This window comes from Hippoglossus stenolepis, chromosome 6 (assembly GCF_022539355.2).
Source record: "Hippoglossus stenolepis isolate QCI-W04-F060 chromosome 6, HSTE1.2, whole genome shotgun sequence".
In the NCBI taxonomy this organism is placed as follows: Eukaryota; Metazoa; Chordata; class Actinopteri; order Pleuronectiformes; family Pleuronectidae; genus Hippoglossus; species Hippoglossus stenolepis.
The window spans coordinates 4,484,891-4,505,229 of NC_061488.1; the positions used below are offsets into that span (position 1 = coordinate 4,484,891).

A 20,339-nucleotide genomic window follows, 5' to 3' on the forward strand; every position below is an offset into this window, starting at 1 on the left:
TGTATTTGTTTTGTGTCTTTGTGAATATTGAGCAGAAACAGATGTGAAAATGTTTTGATGGTTACCAGAAAACAGAAATAATAAAAAACAAACCTGCACCTCCTGATCCACTGTTGAGTATGTGTATTATTGTCTTGTCAAAATCTGGTTAACATGAACATGGATGTGTATTATATGTTAATTAAATGGTATTATTCATGTCACAAGCCATGTTTTTCATGCCTTGCTTTTTAGTTTGGTTTTACCTTCCATGTTGTTTTTACAGGCCCTGATTTCGATTCTGTAAAGCACTTTGTAATTGTGTTTTGAAAATTATTATCATAATTAGCTGTTTAAAATATGTCCTGCACCAGAGCATGCTGGGAAACAGTGATTCTTTTCTGGCTTCTTTCTTGACATCGACGACATTAAACAAGAACCTGCAGCTCGGCTCGATCTGATTTACTGTGCATGACATGATAATAATTAGCTTGTCAAAATCTAGTTACCATGGCAACATAATGGGCGTCAATGTATGTACTAAGCCTCCTCATCTGTGAAAGCTGTGTATTAAATAGTATTAAAATAATCATGTCTCACTTAACTACTTTGTTGGGGACTTGGTTTAAAAAAACATTTTTATTTTTGCAAAGATTACGAGGAGAGAAACAGACGGCGGTCAGTACATGGGTAAGAATCTTAATAATGTCGATGAGGTGGAGGCTACTATGGAGATCTAAAATGTCAAGCTATGGATTTCCATGTAAGCAGTACAATGGCCTGAACATGGACTAACCACAACGTGTCACATGCAGCTCTGGTGTGCCGGTACATGAGTTAGTATTTGGAAGTGGTGACATCCAAAGACAATGATGAAGAGATGTAAGAAAGGTTTAAAAAAAAAAGGAGTATTAAAATAATGGCCGACATGACGCATGCTTCATGGGGAAAGCATCTTAAAACAATGATCTACTTAAAAATAACGTTAAATATAAAATAAAAAATAAAATGGTGCTAAATAAGCTGAAAGCTCGGAAGCACATGGACCAGAGACAGTTTGCTGGTGTGATCACGAACACAGACGGTGATTCATCATCTTTCTAGATTTGTAAGATACAACCTCGAGCGCTCTGCACTAACTCTAAGGATCTAACAGTGTTTGGGAGCCTGGAAAACCTTTTTTTTTTTACTCAAATACAAATGAGTGGAGGTTGTTAGCTGTCTGAGAAGTTGCCGAAGCAAAGCTGGACTCCAGCAGTTTCCCTTCATGTCCTGATTGCTGATTTTTGATGCCTCTTGTGTGATGTGACTGGGATTGTGTCTGCTTGTATAAAGTTTCCTGCATCCTGGCATTAAGAGGCTCCCATGAGGCTACCTAGCATGAAGACGAGAATCCATGCTGCATCACTCTGAAAGTCAAGACCTGTCAATGTAACCGTTTCTCTACATTTCTAGCTTTGATTTCATACCTTCTGGTTTTTGGTTGACGGTTTTAAAAAGAAACACACATTTGATTCTGAAGCACAGAGCTTTGGCACACCAGACGCTCAACGAACAGATAAACAGCGATAGCAGCTGTAGTGCCACTAACCCCTTGCATGAGACATAAGCGACAGAGGAAAAATGCAACCACGTACGAGGCTGGGGTGCAATGGCAGGGTACGAAGGAGAGCATTACGTCACTGTGGTATCAGAGTCACTCCCTCAGAAGTAAGACAATAAGGTTTAGTGAGGAGAGGGGCCAGGGGATTCAGTCGCAGGTTCCTCTCAGCAGCCTCGAGAGTTTTTGTGGGGCATTCGCGGCATATTCCGAGAACAGCGAGGAGTACGAGGCTCTAGAGGGAGTGAGTGGATCGGGTCTTAAGAAAAGCTCCTGCCCAGTATTCACTTCAAGATGATGTGGTAGCCTTCGTTTGAGTCATCTGGAGAGAAAAGAAAAAGGACAACGGAGCAGTGGAAGGTTAAGGTTCTGTGCTAAAATACAGAAATTAGTCATCATGATCGATTACTGTCGTGCACACATACCTTTCATTGTGTCCAGAATAAAACACACTTCATCCTGGAAGTTCTGGATCATCTGGTAAAAAAATAGAGTCAATGGTTTAATGTTGGAGGAAAACTCGATAAAGCAGTTTACTGACACGTGCAAAGACAACTAGTCGACTGATGTCAGCTCATATACGTGTGACTTTAAAGCATAGATTTAAAAAAGCCGAAATAGCCTAGATACGAAGGTGGCCATTTTGAACCAATGCCGTCATTTGGAGCCAGAGTCTGCACAGTAGCGACTTTGGGGGAAGCTGTTGCATTGAAGTCCCACCAATACCTGCACTCGACCAATCAGGAGTCAGTCCTAGCTGTCAATCATGATGTTTTACTCAGTTTTTAGAACATCAAATAATTAAAACGTCAGGAAGTCCATCCTTATATAACGTCTGTGGTTTAACATGTAACTTTGGTAGAGCGAGAGCAGGAGATTACAGGAAAAAAATACATGGTCTCACCTCATCACTAACAAGCACATGGATGCCAGTAGGACCCTGTTTAAAGATCTGATTGATCTGTCTGGGTGAGATGTTGAAGAGCTGAGCGATCTTCTCCGTCAGCTCAGACGCTGTGAGCTCCTCCAAGTAGATGGCGTGATAAACTGCGGCCAGACAGAAGAGCAGGTATGATCAACACTATTCACTTCCTCTCCGTCATTACTACACAGTAAAATGCAGCTTAATGTGTAAGTATAAGTTTTAGGAACGATTTCTGCACAAACAAAGATGGACAACAAACTAACTAAAGAATGTGTTGGTGGCAGCGTCTCCGTTTTCGTGTTTCTGATCTCGTGCCTCCGGAGACTCCTGGCAAACGTAGATGGTCAGCCTCGGACGTACCACACTGCAAGCAGCATCCACACAGAAGAAGAACATGTTCAGAAACTTGTGAAGCACTTCTGGATATATACGAGATAAATGACATGTTCTCAGGTAGGTTTATATATAAAAGACCCACCGTCCCTTCAGTGCATTGAAGAGTCTTATACCATCTGCTGGGCCACAGATCTGAATGACATCGTCCCGGGTCAGTTTCAACAGGTCTGCCCCTGGTGCACGGAAACAAGACCTCGGTTAAGAGCAGAAAACCCTCCACACGCAAACGCTAGTTGGTTTTGGGATATCTAACATATACGGACAAAACAAAACAGAGCAGTGCCACTGGAAATCGTTGGGGGGGGCAGTGTAACCAATAGTTCAAGCAAGACAGCCACTGGGCACGAGGAAGAATTTTCACCAACATGGGAAAACACTTTAGTAGTTGCTGATCTCTTGATGTAACTTCACCTGGGCTTAAGAAGTGCATTATCACAACCTCCTCCACTGTCAGCCCCATGTTTGTTGTTGTCAGAACCTCTGGACTCTGCACTGTCCTCTAGTGGACGTATTGCTCAAGAACCACGCCAACGTAAACGACACATGGATGTTGTATGAGGGCGGTGACGGTTACATCTTTTGAAATGGACGTCTCTTCTTTTCTTACGTTAGGTCTTTACACTTGATCTCGTCAAGATATCAAACCAGATTTCTTTCTCCCTTTTTCCTGCCATCACCTTTAGCAGCAGCAGATGTGAGGGGACACTAGACTCAAATATTTGTATCATTTGTGATCATTCCATATCTGGGGGCCGTTTTACCTGAGAAGTTGGTGAAGAGCCGACAGAAGGGGGAGAAGCGGTTTCTGTGAAGCCACTGTTGTGCATCCTGTGGTGTTGCCGTGGGTAACAAATTCTGAGATGGAAAAAAAACAAGACAGAACGCAGCTGAAAACACAGAACCACCACAACCTTGTGTTAAAAGGCTACTACATCATATCTGTCCTTAGCTTTAAGATGTACAGATTTATCGACAGTCATTATATTCAAATACAAACATTTCCAACCATCCATTTTAAAGACAGAAATGAAAATGTAACAGTTACTGTGCTCTCAACATAAATTAGCCTGAATCTACATATTTAACCTTGAGTTAATGTATTAGTGGGTAAAGTGATGCAGCAGATACATTCTGCTTGTGTCCGCCTCCTTTTCTCCACGTGTGTATATCACTGAGACAGATCAGCTCGACAGCTGCCTGAATACACAGCGTTGAGCACAATTGAATATTCTGAAAATCGTGTTCTAAGGTTGTAATAGAGGTATTGAATCATTGGCTTGTCTCGTGTAATGGACAGGAAACAGTTTCAGCATAAGTTGAACTCGTGTTTTTGATTTGTTATCATCAAACACTATCATTCACACCACAACACAGGTTCCAGTTTAACTCCAGTTTTCAAAGTGCGTTGGTAAATCCACTGGGAGGCAGATGTGTAACACTAAGATGTCAGATTTGTATTTGTGAACATTAATATACAGTGAAGCAGGAGGAAATCACACAGTCATATAAATGTAAAAAATGAAAAATGTACTTACATCAGAGACCTGTGCGATTACTTCTGGTACCGGAACCACCGGCTCCGGCTGGTGGGTTGGTGATCCGTTCCTAAAAAGGATGACAATGTTACCATGTTGGAGTCTGTGATTCTGAATGTCTCATGATCATCTGCATCAAGAGGAATCTACACATCACCCACCACACAGCCACTTCTTTGTGGTAAATTAAACAAAGTATTGGTAGGAAATGTTTACCCTTCTGGAACCGGGAAGCTGTTGTGTGTGCTGCTGAAGCCGGGAGATGGCGAGTTGCTGACGTACGTGACCTCAGGCCAGGGAGAGCACTGCCAAAGACAAACACTTTGGTTATTGTGGCATCTGAATAAATTCAGGAAACACTTCTGCTGCAGCTTCTTCATTTACATTCAGCTCCTGCTCAGTTTGTGCTTCAGTCTGTTCGTGTACTAGCCACAACTTTATTTTTATAGTTTTACAAAGTTTGCAGGAAGTTGAGCTAAATTGATGAGCTGATTAATCAATTAGGCGACAGAAAGACCAGGAATTGGCAACTATCATTTTATACTTTGTCTCACATACTAACCTCTGTCAGTATTGTGGTTTCGTAGGATGGCTGGTACTTTTCCTTTTCCTGTGGTGCCCTCTTCTCCATCTTCTCCCTGTCTGTCTTCTGCTTTCTGTCTGCACCTTTAGGCTGAAACACATCACGCGTGGGTCATTAAATCAACAAGCGTTTGCATTTTAGCACATGAACTATTCTTCTCTGTTTCTCTCAGTCCCCCCACCTTAAAGACTTTGACCTGACAGGAGGCAGAGTGGAGGTGTTCTGTGTACTCTCCACTCTCATTCTCTTTAAAAGTGTCGATCTGGATGCGGAAGGGGACGCCCTTTTCGCCCCCGTGCTTGCGCATAGTGAATTCTGTGCTAATGCAGTGAACCTAAAAAAGAAAAGAATATTAAACTTTAATCTATTAAGGGCATTGAGTTATAAAATAACAATTAAATCTGAGAAATCAATACTAGAAAAAACAAATATTTACAAATTCAGTGTATTAGTAATTACTGCTTGCAGAATAACATTCACTTTACATTTTGCCAAAACAGAATAGGTGAGTAGACTAAATGTTAACAAGCTTAGTGCTATAAAATGCCTAGGATTACTGCCACTGCTTTTCATGAATGAAAGTGATTCAGGAAAACAACAGTGTTGTTTCGTCGCTCTACCTGGATAAAAACTGAGGTTCTTTTTGATGGGTCCCAAAGGAACTCCACAGTGTTAAGCTGAGTAGGGTTAGCCCTGGGGTCGATTATGCCGACAGACATGGGGATATCTGCAACGGATCAATGCAAAACAGGCTGTTATCAGAAGAATTCTTAATGGACACCATCTTCTCCAAAATGTCACCACCGCCATCTTGTGCTTCACGTTCAGTTTAACAGTCCAGATGATGAATTTATGGAAGATTTACCTAGAAAATCTCGGAGGTTAATAAACATACAAGGCTGCACAGCAACATTCTTTCCACATACAAAACAAGTAGAATTGAGAAGATGTAGAACTGCCGGGGACAGACATTTGTCTCTCTGAGCTCACCGAGGTCGAGGATGCGATCCCCGGGCCTGTTCCAGCGCCAGCCTTCCAGCTGCTGGTGCTCTGTGTACTGAAGCCGCCGATCATGAAACACTACACGAATAATGCTCTGAAATCCAGAGAGATTCAGTTAACAAGAGATTCCAAGGAGATGCAAATGCTATTCAAACACTTTAACTCTGGTTTCACCTGGCAGACACTGACCTGTAACAACTTGTGACGGCATGTCAGACTCTTACCTTCACCATTTTATCCGTGATTTCCGGAAGTTCCCCAATTTTCCGATTGTCAAGCATTCTAATTTCATAGGACTGTCCTGTAATGAAAAGGTCCTCACAGTAAATAAATGGGTCTCACTTTCAACCAGACGGTCACAGGACACCAAACACCCACAGAAGATATCTAACCTTTTAGTCATGCTGCTCGAAATAGTGCAACATTAGCACATCCTTGTTTTGTCATTGATTTCCAAGACAAAACTCACAACATAAAACACAACTAAAATATTATTAAGATACACTATGTTTCCCTTGGTAACAGTTGCATGACAATAAAGCAATGCAACATACATTATGAGACAGATTCATAATATCTGTGTAACAAAAGGAGAAAAGATAAAAACAGACCAAGCAGTTAGAAAAGAACGTTTCACTCTATCGGTGCAACAAACCCTCTCAAACTATATTGCAACATCATTTTATACTGATTGTTTTTCTCCACCTCTAGTGCCCACTATCAAATTGGTCTATAAAGATTTACAGTCCTTCGGGTAATAAAACAGGGGAAGTGATTTGGCTTTCAGTAGCTTTTGACTCGAGTGTTTAGAGATGAAACAGAACTCCCGGTGCTAACCTTGGTTGAGGTAGGTGAGTGTTTCATCGTGCAGTTTAACGGCTGGCGAGGTAGCTGCACACAGAACATACTGAAAGGGAAGGATCTTGTTTTCGTTGTCTGGAGGAAGGTTGGACTCCTCCTGCTTGAAGATGGGGAGGGCAAGTACATCACTGGAAAACAAAAAGGTACAAAGCTGTCATTTAGCCGCCAACAAACATCAGTCTACATAAAGTAAACATTGATATTAAAATGTTAGAATTGATTATTATCAACCTCATGTTAAAAATAATGTCAAATCACATGGAGAGTCTCACTCCACCATCACCAGACAACACATGAGGCTGGAAGGCAGGTTACTGAGTTTGTTAACTTTCCAGTTCATTAATTAGCATCGAGGCAATTTGGGTTACATCACTAAATACCAGGGTATCCAGTGGGTGTCTCATTTCTCCTCTCGATACAAGAATTTCAAGGAAAATGCAGGTACTTTGAAGCCTGTGCAGCATCATTTAATGAGCCAGAAGGGGACACAAAGGAGGAATCTTTTTCCTGTAGAGCAAAGTGCTTGAGTCAGCAAAATCCAAATGGATTTTATATAATTTAAATCATGAAAAACTGAGCAGCTGCATCATAAATATCTATCTGGACTTTAAAGACTTGAATTCAAACTCACCAGACTAAACACCACAGAACTGAGTGCAGATATTTATACTGAGTGAGGGCTCTGCTTTACCCCAACCCTGACAAAATGCCTTATCTCCCAATGCTGAGGAAAGAGATACAAAAAGTCCTTGTTCTGCCCTTTTCCTCAAATCAGCACCAAACTTTAATGGGATATTCCCCGGCTCAAGCCAAATGAAGAGTCGGGTCATGGTGCAAATCAGGTCAGTGTTTTTACATAACCCTGCTGATAAATAAACAAACAAACACTAAAGGGTCTGAACAGAACCTCCTTGACAGATGTTATAATTCCCATCAAAGTCTCCATTGATGAGTTATCTTAACTGATGAACACTTCAAAACCAAAGACAAACAGTTTACTTTACTATTAAGAGAGAAATACTTATAATTACCACTGCCAAGGAGGTAACGTTTTCATCTCTGCTTGTTTGTTAGTTTGCAGGATTATATAAAAACTTCTCAACTGGTTTCCATGAAATGTTGTGGAGAGTTGGGGCATTTCTTTAACATTGCGAGATTGTCAAAAAATAATGAATGGATCTTGATGAGTTTCTGAGTCTGTGCAATCTGGTGCATATCAAATGTGTTTTTTATAAGAGGACTGGTGGTCCTTGGCAGAGGTATACACTCTACTTAGTGTCATTCTAGTTATAAAAATTATTTCACATTAGAGCAACTGAAACCAGTGATTCTTTTAAAATTACAAATCATCGAAATGGTTTTCAATTCATTTTGTAATTATAATCACACTGTTAACAGGCTCTGGGACACGTGAAAACACAGAATATGACCATTTCATCTTAAAGGTTCAGTGTGTAGAATTTAGTGACATCTAGTGGTGAAGTTGCATGTTGCAGCTGAACACCCCCTCACCTCACAATCCCCTTCCAAGCATGAAAGAGAACCTGAGGTAGCCTTCAGTTGTCATGGAAACTAAAAAGTGTTAAGTTTGTCCAGTCTGGGATACTGTAAAAAAACATGGCAGCCTCCGTAGAGAGGACCCGGTCCAGATGTAAATATAAAGTGTTTAAATATAAAAGAACCATTCTAGGGTAAAGAAAACAACAACTAGTACAATTTATATGATCACTAGGATTATTTTATACTCAATTTCTGCCGATAGATCCCTTTCACCTAAATCTTACACACTGAACAATATCTAACTTTAGAGATTGAAACCCCAGAGGGAACTTTGAGATGACTATCAACATAATAAAACAGTAATAGTTCATATGGTACATTCATATAGAATAAAGTCGTGGGACAGATATGTAGGTAACCATGACAACAGAGGACTCATCCTGTACCTCATGCTGTATGCTCCAGCACCGAGCTCCTGTCCAATGCCCGACAGGCTGGCGTCGAAGTCCTGGACCAGTCCGGACTCGATCACCTCATCCGTGAGAGGCAGCTTCAGAGCCCACGCCATGATGGATGGAGGTGGGGGGGTGTGTGTGGGGGGGGCTTGTGCAGCTCTGGGTAACAACTTGAGTTTCACACCTGTGTCCCAACAACCGTCCCTGATCTTCAGAGGAAAGTGACACAAGGAGTTTATTATCATGCGATTCGGCTCCATCTCTGAATACACACTCAATGGATGAAGTGACACAAAAAGATCAGATCATCACAGAGTCAATGTCAGCAGCAGATTATCCTCCTGAGCAAAGCGTCTGAGGTTCAGTCAACACGTCAGTCAACACGTCAGTCAACACGTCAGTCAACCACAGCCACACTTTATGTAACCATGCACCACTGCTCCTGGGATCCACACAACCGGCGGTAGGAAGCTGCCACACACTTTCCAAAACTCATCTCTTTATTAAAATCACACCCTCGCGTTAGAGATGTAAAGAAGTTACCTCCGGGTGAAAAGTGCAGCTACTTGCCGACACCGCGACGGGTTCGTGTCATCACGTCGCGCTGCTTCTCCCCAGCACGAAGATAAACATGTCGAGCTAACCCGCTTAGCTAGCGACAGCAGCCTGCCAGCGAACTCAGCGCCCGGAGGATGCGTACCCCCTCTCTGGGCCTCGGTGGATGGGGGTTCACGGGGATAAATGGTTCCCGGTGGACATGTCTATGAACCGAGATCCATCAGAATTCACTCAGCGTCTTAAATAAATGTGAATTAATGTGTTTGCTTTTGTTTTGTTTATCTAGCGCCGTCAGGAAAAGGAGCACACGCAACTTCCGGTTGTTGGTCTTCTTCATGTGGTTATTTTTTTTCCTGCGGTAGCTCGAAAGTAGCTCATTATCGCCACCCACCGTTCAAAGCCAATAACACATGAGGTTGGATAGATGGATAGATAGATAGATAGATAGATGGATAGATGGATAGATGGATAGATGATAGATAGATAGATAGATGGATAGATGGATGGATAGATAGATAGATAGATAGATAGATAGATAGATAAAGGATAGATAGATAGAGAGATAGATAAAGGATAAATAGATAGATAGAAGGATAGATAGAGAGATAGAAAGATAGATAGATAGATAGATGGATAGATAGATAAAGGATAGATAGATGGATAGATAGATAGATAGATAGATAGAAGGATAGATAGATAGATAGAAGGATAGATAGAGAGATAGATAGATAGATGGATAGATGGATAGATAGATAAAGGATAGATAGATGGATAGATAGATAGATAGATAGATAGATAGATAGAAGGATAGATAGATAGATAGAAGGATAGATAGAGAGATAGATAGATAGATAGATGGATAGATAGATAAAGGATAGATAGATGGATAGATAGATAGATAGATAGATAAAGAGATAGATAGATAGATAGATAGATGGATAGATAGATGGATAGATAGATAGATAGGTGGATAGATAGATATCAATACAATCCACTAAAACGAATGCAAAGACTTTTACATCAATACACAAGAAGTGATTCATAAAGACCAGTTTTATTTTATTAATTTGACAGAAAATGACAAAGAAAAGCATGACCTTAACTTCTTATGTGCTTTGCAGAGTCAAAAAACTGATACTAGCTGATATCTTATTGATTTAATTAAGCTCTTTTTTTCTTGCTCCTAGTATATTAAACCGTGTTGTATATTTTGTCTTCCCATATTGAACGTGAAGGTAAATCTTGTTAAAGTTCTTTGTTATATTAATTGTTTTCATTGCAAGTCAAACCATTTCGTCCACTGCAATGTAGATGTACCGTTGTTAAAAAGGCAAATATGAGGTGGAACATAAAATGCACCATTCAACATATCATTCACAAACAAACAAAAATTAAAGTTATAGTTAAGCAGCAGTATTTTACATATCATCTGCATAAGAAGAACAATAAACTTAATAAAAGATGTTATTCGTCAAGTTGATTGCAGTTTTGCCTGTAGTGACACATTAAGCAAAGCAAAGCTTCCTGCTTTTCAAAAACTCTAAAAAACACAGAAATTAAATTCTTTCACAAAACGTAACTGACACCTTGCACTGCACATACACACCATCCATAACACGTCAACTTCCACTAAAGTGCAAATAATTCTTAAAGAATTGGCAAAGATAACAAAAAATAACTGCCAGTCTTGTTCCTACATTTTATAACTCCACACTGCACATGAGAAATCGTCTTCATACTCATTCAGATTGAAAGTCAGAACACATCAACCACAAAATCTTCTCAGTAAAACAGTTCATTCTTCTTCTTATTAACTCAGTAAATCAATTTGACTGATATTAGGTTTAATATGAGGGAAGAGTCTAAAAAGATCTGGCACAAATGTTTCAGGCCTCGTGACGATATTTCAAGTTAATTTAATAACCGTTCAAATTAAGCTCCTGTTTTGAAAATATTAGGTAACTTGAGAAAAATGTCACTGAAACACAGTCAAAGCATTAAGGGAACAACAGTGAACGGATGAAAATACAAAATACTCTCAGAGTACGATAAGCGCATTAAACAGAAAGCATAAAGAGACGTCAGACAGTAATAAATCCACACACGTGTCACCCACATACAGTACGTGTATTTTTCCACAGTCGGTAACTCGCAAAGGAAACAACACTTTATAGAAAACTGAAATACGCCGGCATCAAGGTCAAGAGCCTGAGCCACAGTATCATTGTGATAGGAACCTGTTTGTTGTCTGTGGAACATCAGAAACAAACCCTCTGTCATACTGCTGAATGAAATGATCGAAGCTAAACTACAGGAAATTATTTTAAATCAATCTCTGTGATTATCAATAACAAATATCAAAATGACAATTGTCCCAAAGAATCCGGAGTCAAAAGAGGACAAAGTAATTTTTGGCATTCCTTAGTCAGCTTGCAGGTTACAGTCTACAGTCTCATCTCTGAGGAGATAAACATTTGAAAACATCCGTGGTGGTAAAAGCACATCACACAAATATCAGAAGAATGTCAGTCATCATGTCAAAATGTGATTAAACTCAATATTAATCAATGTTCGCCCACTTGAAAGAAGTCAGAACGTCAGCCTATAAAACCACTTGTACAAAAGTTCATAAAACGTTTTTAAATATGATGAGCAGACCATGCACTTTGACTTCAAACACAATAGGAACTTATTTCTGCTAATCTTTCATAAACCTTCAATCGTGTATTTCCATATTTTTCTCAAAAAAGTTCATATTCTCTCAGCTTTTACAGAGTTTAAATCATATTTACAGGACTATTTACATCTGTGTCTTCATATTAAATGCTCCGCCTTCAAAAAAGGACGAAAGATCCGAGGTGAACTCTCCCAGGATGAGGTCGCTACTGAACCTGGAAGACATTGATCTTGCTCGTGTTTTTCAGCGTCTGTCGCCGGTTGCAGAACCAAACTCGCACAACCTCTCGGTCGTAGTTCAGCTCTCTCGCAATTTCCGTGATCTCCTGACCCGTCGGCAGGGCGTTCTTGTCAAAGTACGAGTTCAGGACTTCGATCGCCTGCGGTGTGAAACTTGTGCGCCGCTTGCGTTTTTTGGAAGGTTCGCCGCCAACGAACTCCATCAGATTCTGCTGGCCTTTCTGGTTCCAGTGCTCGGCCTCAGCCAGCCACTTCTCCAGCACCGGCTTCAGCTTCTGAGCACTCTTTGGGGTGATGTCCAGCTTTTCAAACCTACAGCGCAAAACAAAGCTCAATGTGAATGAGAACACACTACATGCACGGTATCTCAATTTGATCCCTGTGAATTCACATGGATCCGATTGCAGTAAATGAGATATTTTAACAATATGTATCTTCGGGCCACGTGGGGTCTCTCAAATCAAACAAGAACAAAAGTTTGATGATGTCACAAAGCAGTGTGGGATCATGGGAGTTGTTGTCCTCCGAATGATCGTAACATATTACGAGGGATCAATCGACAGTGGAAGGAAAAAGTTGTCATGACACAGCGAGACAAGTCCTACGAATGCAAACGTTCATGAACGACCATTTGTCGGCCATATTGGAATTTTCCCGTTGCTAGTTAAATGGGAAATTCATTTAGCTTTACTAGTCTTATCGACCAATCACCTGTTCACACAGACACATGCATTCACACGCTTATATAAACAGTGTTTTCTCTACCACAGGCGGAGTGGAGTGGACTACTGCCTCGGAGGTGTGGCCCATAAAGAATGAGTTCTTATTTGGACTTGCTGGTGGTATAGAGTGACATCTAGTGGCAAAATGAATCCTACATATTTCCTCTAATGCTACAGTCTATCTACCAAATATCAAACATGTCACTGTGTTACAATCGCGACACTAGGCATGACGGCACTAACACAGCAGAGCAGAAGAAAACAGGATTGCTATTTATGTGCATGTAAATGAGGTTAATGCATGTACATATAAAATGCACCGTGTTCACCGCGTCGTCAAGAGCAATAAATCAGGTTATTTGTAAATGAGGAACGTGAAGTAATTTACCTGCAAATGGCCGACTGGCTGTAAGCCGGACCTTCAGTTGCGGTCAGAGCCTGCCCTACTTGTGTCTGCGTGAGCCCCAGGGACAGCCGACGGATCTTGAAATTCTTGGCAAACTCGCGAATCTCCTCCAGATTAATGCCCTCCTCGCCGCTGACTACCTGCTGGGGTTCTGCAAGCGTGAAGAGTCGGGTTAAAAATATCAACCCACTTACAACGGATCTATGTTTGGAGGGGAGGAGAAGGAGGTGCACCTACTGCCGACAAGCTGGCCCACTTTCGCTATCTCTCCACAGGTGATGGGGACCGCGGGGGAGAGCGAGGTGGCGGTCTTCAGAACAGACGGCTGCGGGGCGATGACAACTGGAGACTGAGTGACAGTAGTTACCGAAGGCTGGGAGGAAAAGAAATACAGAATATGCTTAGATGTAACCTGTAATTACATAACAAAATGTGATAACCTCCGGGGAAAAGAGTAGTAATGCAGTAATTTTATAGTTTGTTGGTTGGGTGGTTTGTATGTTTATTAGTTTTTAAGCAAGATTACACAAAAACTACCGAACCGATTAATCACAAAACTTGGTGGGAGGATGTGATATGGGTCAGGGAAGAAGCCGTAAAATGTTGGTGCAGATCTGGATCAGGGGGCGGATCCAGGAACATTGCAAGAGAGGGTATTTTTCAACATTTTCCCCAATTTCTCAGGGAATAATCAATACATCTTGATATTAAAGGGAACAGATCTATAAGTGTGTGCAATTTGGTGCAGTTTGAACTTCAGGGAACGATGAGTGAGCTCTACTGAGTGCCAATCTAGTTGTTATCTGTTCCAGCTTTAAAGTGTAAATGCAGTTTTTCTGGACTCAACACAAACCTGTGTGTGTGGCTTGGCGAGCGTTGGAGGAGCGGCGGCTTTGGGCAGCGCCGCGGCAGAGGTGACAGCTGTGGCCGGTCCGTTCCCCAACGTGGCAATGATCTGACCCTGGGCGTTGAAAAGCAGCTGCGGGGTGACAGTCTGGAGCTGGAGGCCGTGGAGGGGGAGGGAAGTCGCAGCCCCTCCAGCCAGAGAGGCTGCGTTCAGCAACAGCGGGAGGGTTCCTATAACCTGTCAATTTAGTTTGAGTGTTGGAGAAACACACGTATGAATAATTGAACCAAACCCTCTGTGCTGGTTTTCAGTTTGCAGACGTTCAACAAGCTGTCAGTGCGGCGTGTGCGCTTCTGGGAAACGAGAACGTCCTTGGAATAAAAATCACGTCTTTCAAGATTAAACACAGCACTGAACTGTAATGAGCTGCAATAATGGTGAGATTGAGTAATGGAAGAGTTTGAGAGGACAAATCAGTTTTCAAAGTGTCTCTCGCTCCACTGACTTCAAATAGAATTGCTGATTGATGCTAAACAGAGGCTGGCGTCCTTTATGACTAAAAACAGAAACACAACACATAAACATCTTGATTGTCCTTGGAGATTACTAATCAAAACCTTGTAAGTGAAGCGCACTGCTTGTAAATGACTCGGTCTTATACCTTTCTCATTTTGTTATGAAGACTGTGATGTGCTCCAGGCAATTACAATCTAGCAGTCTCTTATTGTTTTGGGCGAATGACACGAAACTCGAAAGGAAAGGAGATTTTCTTTAAACTATTTAAAGCATCTTCCCTTTAGCTGGCTGCACTTAGAAGAGAAGCTGAGCAGCAGCTGTGAAAGCAGTGTGTTATGTAACCCACCTGTCCCTGGGCATTTGTGATGATCTGGCTCGTGATGCCCGCCATATTGGACAATGCACTGGTGATGATGGGGGTGGAGGTGAGGGAACTGAGGAACTGGGGTTGTCCTCCCAAAGAAGCAGCATTGATCTGAGCACAAAAAAAACATGTGCACGGAGCACAAGAAGATGAAATTAGATTTAACGATGGTGCCAGATGTTGCAGAACAGCTGTCTACAGGTAAATCTCTGCAGTGGCCCTCTTACTATAGCGGGATTGATGTGGAGTCCTGCGGTCTGCAGAGCTGCCACAGATATGTTGGACTGAGCGATGCTGGCCGAGGTTGCCTGGGCGGCCGCCACCTGAGCAGCAGTGATCTGGGCAGTGGTCACCTGGGTCGGATGAGACGTCACCTGCTGCACAGCTGCTTGGAGCGGCTGCATGCAGGCGGCTTGAGGCTGGAACAATGTCTGTGCGTTTGCTTGTAGCTGAGGGTGGATGGAGTTCAGGACGGTCGCAGCTGGAGGGAAATTCAAGGGTATAGAAACTGTTAGTGTTCTGAAATTCTGTTTATTGTGACAAACATTATTTAAAACATTATGACGAGGAGTTTATAGCCACACCCCCGCCTCTGGGAGGCTGTACTCAGTTACTGACGCTTAGCAGGGAATGTTTACCTAAATCAAAGTAAAAGTTATGACAGTGAATCCGTTAGATGGACAGAAATGTTTGTCCCAAATTTCATGATACTCAGACATTTCACTTAAAAGGACAGATGTTGACCTGCTGGAGGCGCTAAAGAACAAAGAAGGTCATTAGGATCCTTCCTCTGTGAACATCTGTAAAAAATGTCCTGCTGATCCATCCAATAGTTGGTGAGATATTTCCATGTAGAACAAGATGGAAGACCTTGCATTCATGGTTATTTAAAAATATGAATTCTTGTCGAGAGGAGATGTGTGTGTGTTTGTGATGTGCTTCTATTGTACTTTCCAAGTCAGTTCGGATTTAGTCAAATCACATTTCCATACAATCTGAACAACAGAGGCCTAATGGGCAGCACACGTGCACGGACAGTTTGGTTATTTTACCTTGAAGGCCGGCAAAGGGCAGCTTGAGGAGGTTTGCCGCCTGGTTGGCCGCAGTGAGCCCAGGGAGAGCAGCTACGTTGGTGGTGGGCAGGGTGAGAAGAGCCAGGCTCCCCTGGCCACCGAGGGAGCCGGCCATACTCAGGGGGATGAGCAGGGGCTGCCCCAGCGACCCCGTCTGGGCCATCATGCCAGTCATCAACGCGGCCAGACTTTCCTGGGTCAGCACCTGATGTCGTGAAGAGACAGATTGAAACTGAGACGATGAATGATTTTTAAAGGGCAATTACACTGTACACTGATCTTTTATTCTGGTGATTTTCAGGAGCAGTTTTATTTAACTAAATAGTACTGATACATTATTCATTACTTTTACACTCAAATCATCCATCTATCTCTGCTGCACTTTTTAATTTCTTCTTCTTTTTGTTTTTACCACTAGAGCAGTAAAACATGCCTGTTTGGAGAGGACAGGTTTTATTGGCCTGCGGTGATGCTGGGTGCAGTTTTCTTTCTGAAACTGTAAAAGTGACCTGCAGTAATTGAGCTGCAGCAAATAAAGATCTACTGCTGAACCCTGAAGCTGCACAAAGAGCTGTTCACCAGTGAAAAGTTGTGGCAAGGATTTCTGCAGCCTCAGGCCGTGTGTTCCAGTGTTTGCAATTAAACTTGAGCCATTTTTTTTACATTCAGTGTGCACGAGAGACAACTGCTTAACTCAGTGTCGTCAGTAAATCACCTACAGGAGCCTGTGGGGGACTAAGTGGCATTAATCCCTGTGACATGTGATTAATGGACAAGAAATAATATGTAAACAAGCTCAAATGCATATAGGGTTTTCCCCCTCGTCACTTTTCATTTGTATCCCAAACCCTTGTTTAGTTCAGCCTCTGGTTTCAGGTTAACTAAACCAGGCGACAGGATTCTGTCTCTGACTTAAGAAGAACATGGAAAATGTGTAAATTCATAGTCATACCTGTGGACAGCCTTGTAAAGTGATGGGCATGGTGGCCTGCTGCTGCGTCAGGGACAAACTGATGGGAACAGCAGGAGTCAGCGTTTGGACAGCGGGGGTCGGAGCCTCGACAGACACCACCTGCTGCTCACCGAGCACTGCAGGATCAACGACCAGGGTTGGTTCTTAGTGACATTCGAAGTGATTTTCACAGTTTCCAGCAGCATTTCAGAAGTGTGTCGGACACAAAATAGCAGTAAGTCATCTGCTATCCATGATTTACCTATTCCCCCACTGCCCTGGGGCGCAGTGGGTCCGTCCTGGGTGTCGCCGCCGCCGCCGCCGCCCTCAGCTTGCTCTTCTGTGGCCCGAACCACTCCCTCCACAGTTTTTCCTTTACTCTTAACATTGGTTATTGTCAATGGCAGCGGTGCATCGACCTCCACCTCTAGCACACGGATGGTCTCATGGCCGGACATCACAATGACCTGCGCAGTGATAAGGAAGTGAAGCTAGGGTTGACTAAAATGCAAAACTCCTATTGCAGACAGATGAATATGGGGAAAAAAAACACATATCATTTTGTGGAATGCAATAATGAAAGGCCTAGAGGAGCGGCAGCAAGACAACCTGGGCTGGAGGACAAAGTGCAGAGACACAATGCAGGAAGAGAGAGAGAGAGGAGGATGCATACCTGGTTGTCTTTGGCAGGGAATTTCAAAGTGCAGGATTTAAATGGCTGAAAAATGACTTCTGCTGTCAGACAGTGAATGGCTAAGGAGAACAGAGAAGCCGAGCACATGTTAGGAAACAATGACGAAAAAAAAAAAGAGAAAGAAAAACAGGCACGAATGAGAAGAGCATGAGTACATCCAAACAATGACATAAGCATCAGCCAACAAGCTTCTCAAGCAATGTTTTCTTCACGCTCCCCTCGTGCATCAGTGAAGAGCATTGCTTTTGTTTGCTGACTATGTCCACACACAATGTTACTTCAGAGGAAAAATAAACAATTAATTATTAAGCATGACAGTTTAGAAACCGGTTTCCCTCACGAGCAACGAGCAGCAGTTATTACAAGGCGGTAAAACACAAAAGGTGTGATCTCAATGAGCTGTGCATGTGGAGGTTAATCATTCGGTTATGATGTGGTGTCGACAGATGGGAGGAGGACAGGAGCGAACAGGGGCAAGGAACAGGGGGAGGATGTTCAGGGGTAAACTAAAGGTTCGGCTGCGCTGCGTGTGGCGTCTCTCCGCTCAGACAGCTGAGTGTTACCTGCTCATTCACAGTGAGGGGGGCATCTTTGGCAGGGAGATCCTGGGAGTTCATGGCTCGCTGCTCCACCACCGTCACTGCTGTCCTGGCATCCTGAGCCAACACAGAGAGATAAGATAAGAGCAGTGGTTAGCAGTGTTTTCTCTTTCTGCACAGATTAAACAAAAAATACATAACTTTCTAATTAGGAAATACTAAAGATGTTTGTGGTCCAATTTTTTCTATCTGCACAGATAGAAAAAGTTTATTGCACAATTAAATAAGTTGAAACCCTAACTGTATATCTATTTATATATAAATATATATACATACAGATGCTTTGGGTGAATCATTTAACATCAGTAAATAAACTCTTGATAACTTCACCGCCTCCTTCTAATGTGATTTGGAGTAAAAACACACGAAGGTGACTTTGCAACTGTGTCCACACTTTAGGGGGCAAATGCTGGTTAATGCAAAACCCACATGCAGAGAGGGCACAACACTAGGAAGTAAAAAAAACACATTGTAAACACAAGGAACTATTCAAATAAATACAAATATGTTCAATGTAAACTAGTAAAACTGCATCACACTTATAGGATATTGAAGTCACATGGATATAAAATGATTATTCTAGTGTTAAATGAGCTGATTGTCGGTCTGACAGCAGCAACTAACAGAACCTCTCCTCCAGACACTTTGTCTGAATCTGTCAACAAACTCTTCATAACTTCACCAGCTTCTTCGAATGTGATTTGGAGTAAAAACACGTGAAGGTGACTGTGCAACTGTGTCCACACTTTAGGGGGCAAATGCTGGTTAAAGCAAAACCCACATGCACGGAGGGTTGGGTCATTTTTCTCATGGCTATTTCTGTCCTTGCAGGACCAGACTATTTGGAGGGGCCTGATAAACAGGCCACGGTGTGAAGCTGCAGAGAAACGACATGAGCCCCGCGGATCTCGGGCAGAGATCCGGTTGCAGATTCCTCCCGGATCGAGGAACCACAGTGAAGTTGCTGTGTCTCCTGCTGCTCGGCCCCGTGAGGACCGAGGATCTGTCAGAAACTTCAGCGGCTCTTCCTGGGCTCCCCACCCCCATCCTGCCCGATAAAAGTCTCGCCTCCTCGGCCACTTTTAGGAGCCGAGCACCCACCACCGAGCCCCGGCGACAGAAACCTCCCCGACCCCGTGTGTGCAGACACAATATTATGTATTTCCCTCTCTTTATCATAAATATATAAATTATGCTAATTACGAACATTGCATATTAACCCAAACTCATTTCCTCTCGCCGTGTCGCTGCCGCACGCGTGCGGCGCGGGGCTCGAACACGGTCCAGGTTTCATTACGTCCAACTTACCGCGTCTGTGCAGCTTATTCCCCGTGCTTCTCTTACAACCAGCTCCGTGTCACAGTTTGTTTCAGTCTCACATAATTAAAAATTCATCTCAGCTCCCAGACAGGATCTGTGGCTGCGCACAAAAGAGCCATTTGCATTGATAAGGAGGCTCCGGATCCGCTCTCGCTCTTAATATTTAATGACGACGGCCCCTCTGCAGCTCGGCACGCCACCGGGATCCTTCAGGTGTCACAGTTCGATCCCATTCCGCCAGAAAAGTCGCGCAAAATTGCCCGAAAATTGGCCTTTTGCACTACGTCATGAACATAATTTATGCAAGGAGAAAAAAAAGGCTCGCATTGAAAAATGTCTGCCTCGACTTGAGAGGAGCCATGGTTCTCTTAAAGGGGACGTGCCCGAGGAAAAGAGCTGGAGAGAACACACGATAACATAATATAACATATCATAACATATCATAACACTGCATAATATAACATAGAATAAGATATTATAGCATAACATAACATTATAAAATAGCATATAATAACATATCATATAATAACAGAGGA

At 42.5% G+C, this 20,339-nt stretch overlaps 2 protein-coding genes across 4 annotated transcripts; both read right to left on the reverse strand.

Annotated features, from left to right (window-relative positions):
• Positions 1-599: 599 nt before the first annotated feature.
• tfcp2 (transcription factor CP2) lies at positions 600-9,739 on the reverse strand. The gene is made up of 16 exons (XM_035159056.2): positions 9,380-9,739; positions 8,828-9,045; positions 6,858-7,009; positions 6,245-6,321; positions 6,009-6,114; positions 5,639-5,745; positions 5,200-5,352; positions 4,998-5,108; positions 4,652-4,740; positions 4,436-4,505; positions 3,662-3,755; positions 2,983-3,073; positions 2,768-2,868; positions 2,484-2,626; positions 2,005-2,056; positions 600-1,901 (listed from the first exon to the last, which is right to left on the reverse strand). The coding sequence occupies exons 2-16, from the start codon at positions 8,947-8,949 to the stop codon at positions 1,864-1,866; spliced, it is 1,506 nt and encodes a 501-aa protein (XP_035014947.1). The 5' UTR covers positions 8,950-9,045; positions 9,380-9,739; the 3' UTR covers positions 600-1,863.
• Positions 9,740-10,429: 690 nt separating this feature from the next.
• pou6f1 (POU class 6 homeobox 1) lies at positions 10,430-20,184 on the reverse strand. Of its 3 annotated transcripts, XM_035159865.2 has the most exons (12): positions 19,792-20,184; positions 18,448-18,540; positions 17,864-17,943; positions 17,453-17,657; positions 17,191-17,327; positions 16,218-16,443; positions 15,393-15,646; positions 15,148-15,276; positions 14,292-14,522; positions 13,676-13,811; positions 13,421-13,589; positions 10,430-12,622 (listed from the first exon to the last, which is right to left on the reverse strand). In XM_035159865.2, exons 4-12 carry the CDS (start codon positions 17,646-17,648, stop codon positions 12,277-12,279), a joined length of 1,824 nt encoding a protein of 607 aa, XP_035015756.2. In that variant the 5' UTR covers positions 17,649-17,657; positions 17,864-17,943; positions 18,448-18,540; positions 19,792-20,184; the 3' UTR covers positions 10,430-12,276. The 3 variants fall into 3 exon arrangements, with proteins under 3 accessions (XP_035015756.2, XP_035015755.2, XP_047196366.1); XM_035159864.2 differs by lacking the exon at positions 17,864-17,943; XM_047340410.1 differs by lacking the exons at positions 18,448-18,540; positions 19,792-20,184 and having other exon boundaries at positions 17,864-18,441.
• Between the last annotated feature and the right edge of the window lie 155 nt (positions 20,185-20,339).

Excerpts from the sequence above, each read along its gene's own strand:
- pou6f1 (XM_047340410.1), bottom strand. The coding sequence starts at position 18,061 with ATGCTTATGTCATTGTTTGGATGTACTCATGCTCTTCTCATTCGTGCC. Across the intron at positions 15,647-16,217 it reads GCCCTTTGCCGGCCTTCAAG|CTGCGACCGTCCTGAACTCC; the intron begins GTAAAATAACCA and ends ATTTCCCTCCAG. Across the intron at positions 14,523-15,147 it reads TCACAAATGCCCAGGGACAG|GTTATAGGAACCCTCCCGCT; the intron begins GTGGGTTACATA and ends CTAAATTGACAG.
- tfcp2 (XM_035159056.2), bottom strand. The coding sequence starts at position 8,949 with ATGGCGTGGGCTCTGAAGCTGCCTCTCACGGATGAGGTGATCGAGTCC. Across the intron at positions 7,010-8,827 it reads GCTGGAGCATACAGCATGAG|TGATGTACTTGCCCTCCCCA; the intron begins GTACAGGATGAG and ends TTTGTTTTCCAG. Across the intron at positions 5,109-5,199 it reads GTCAGGTCAAAGTCTTTAAG|CCTAAAGGTGCAGACAGAAA; the intron begins GTGGGGGGACTG and ends GATGTGTTTCAG.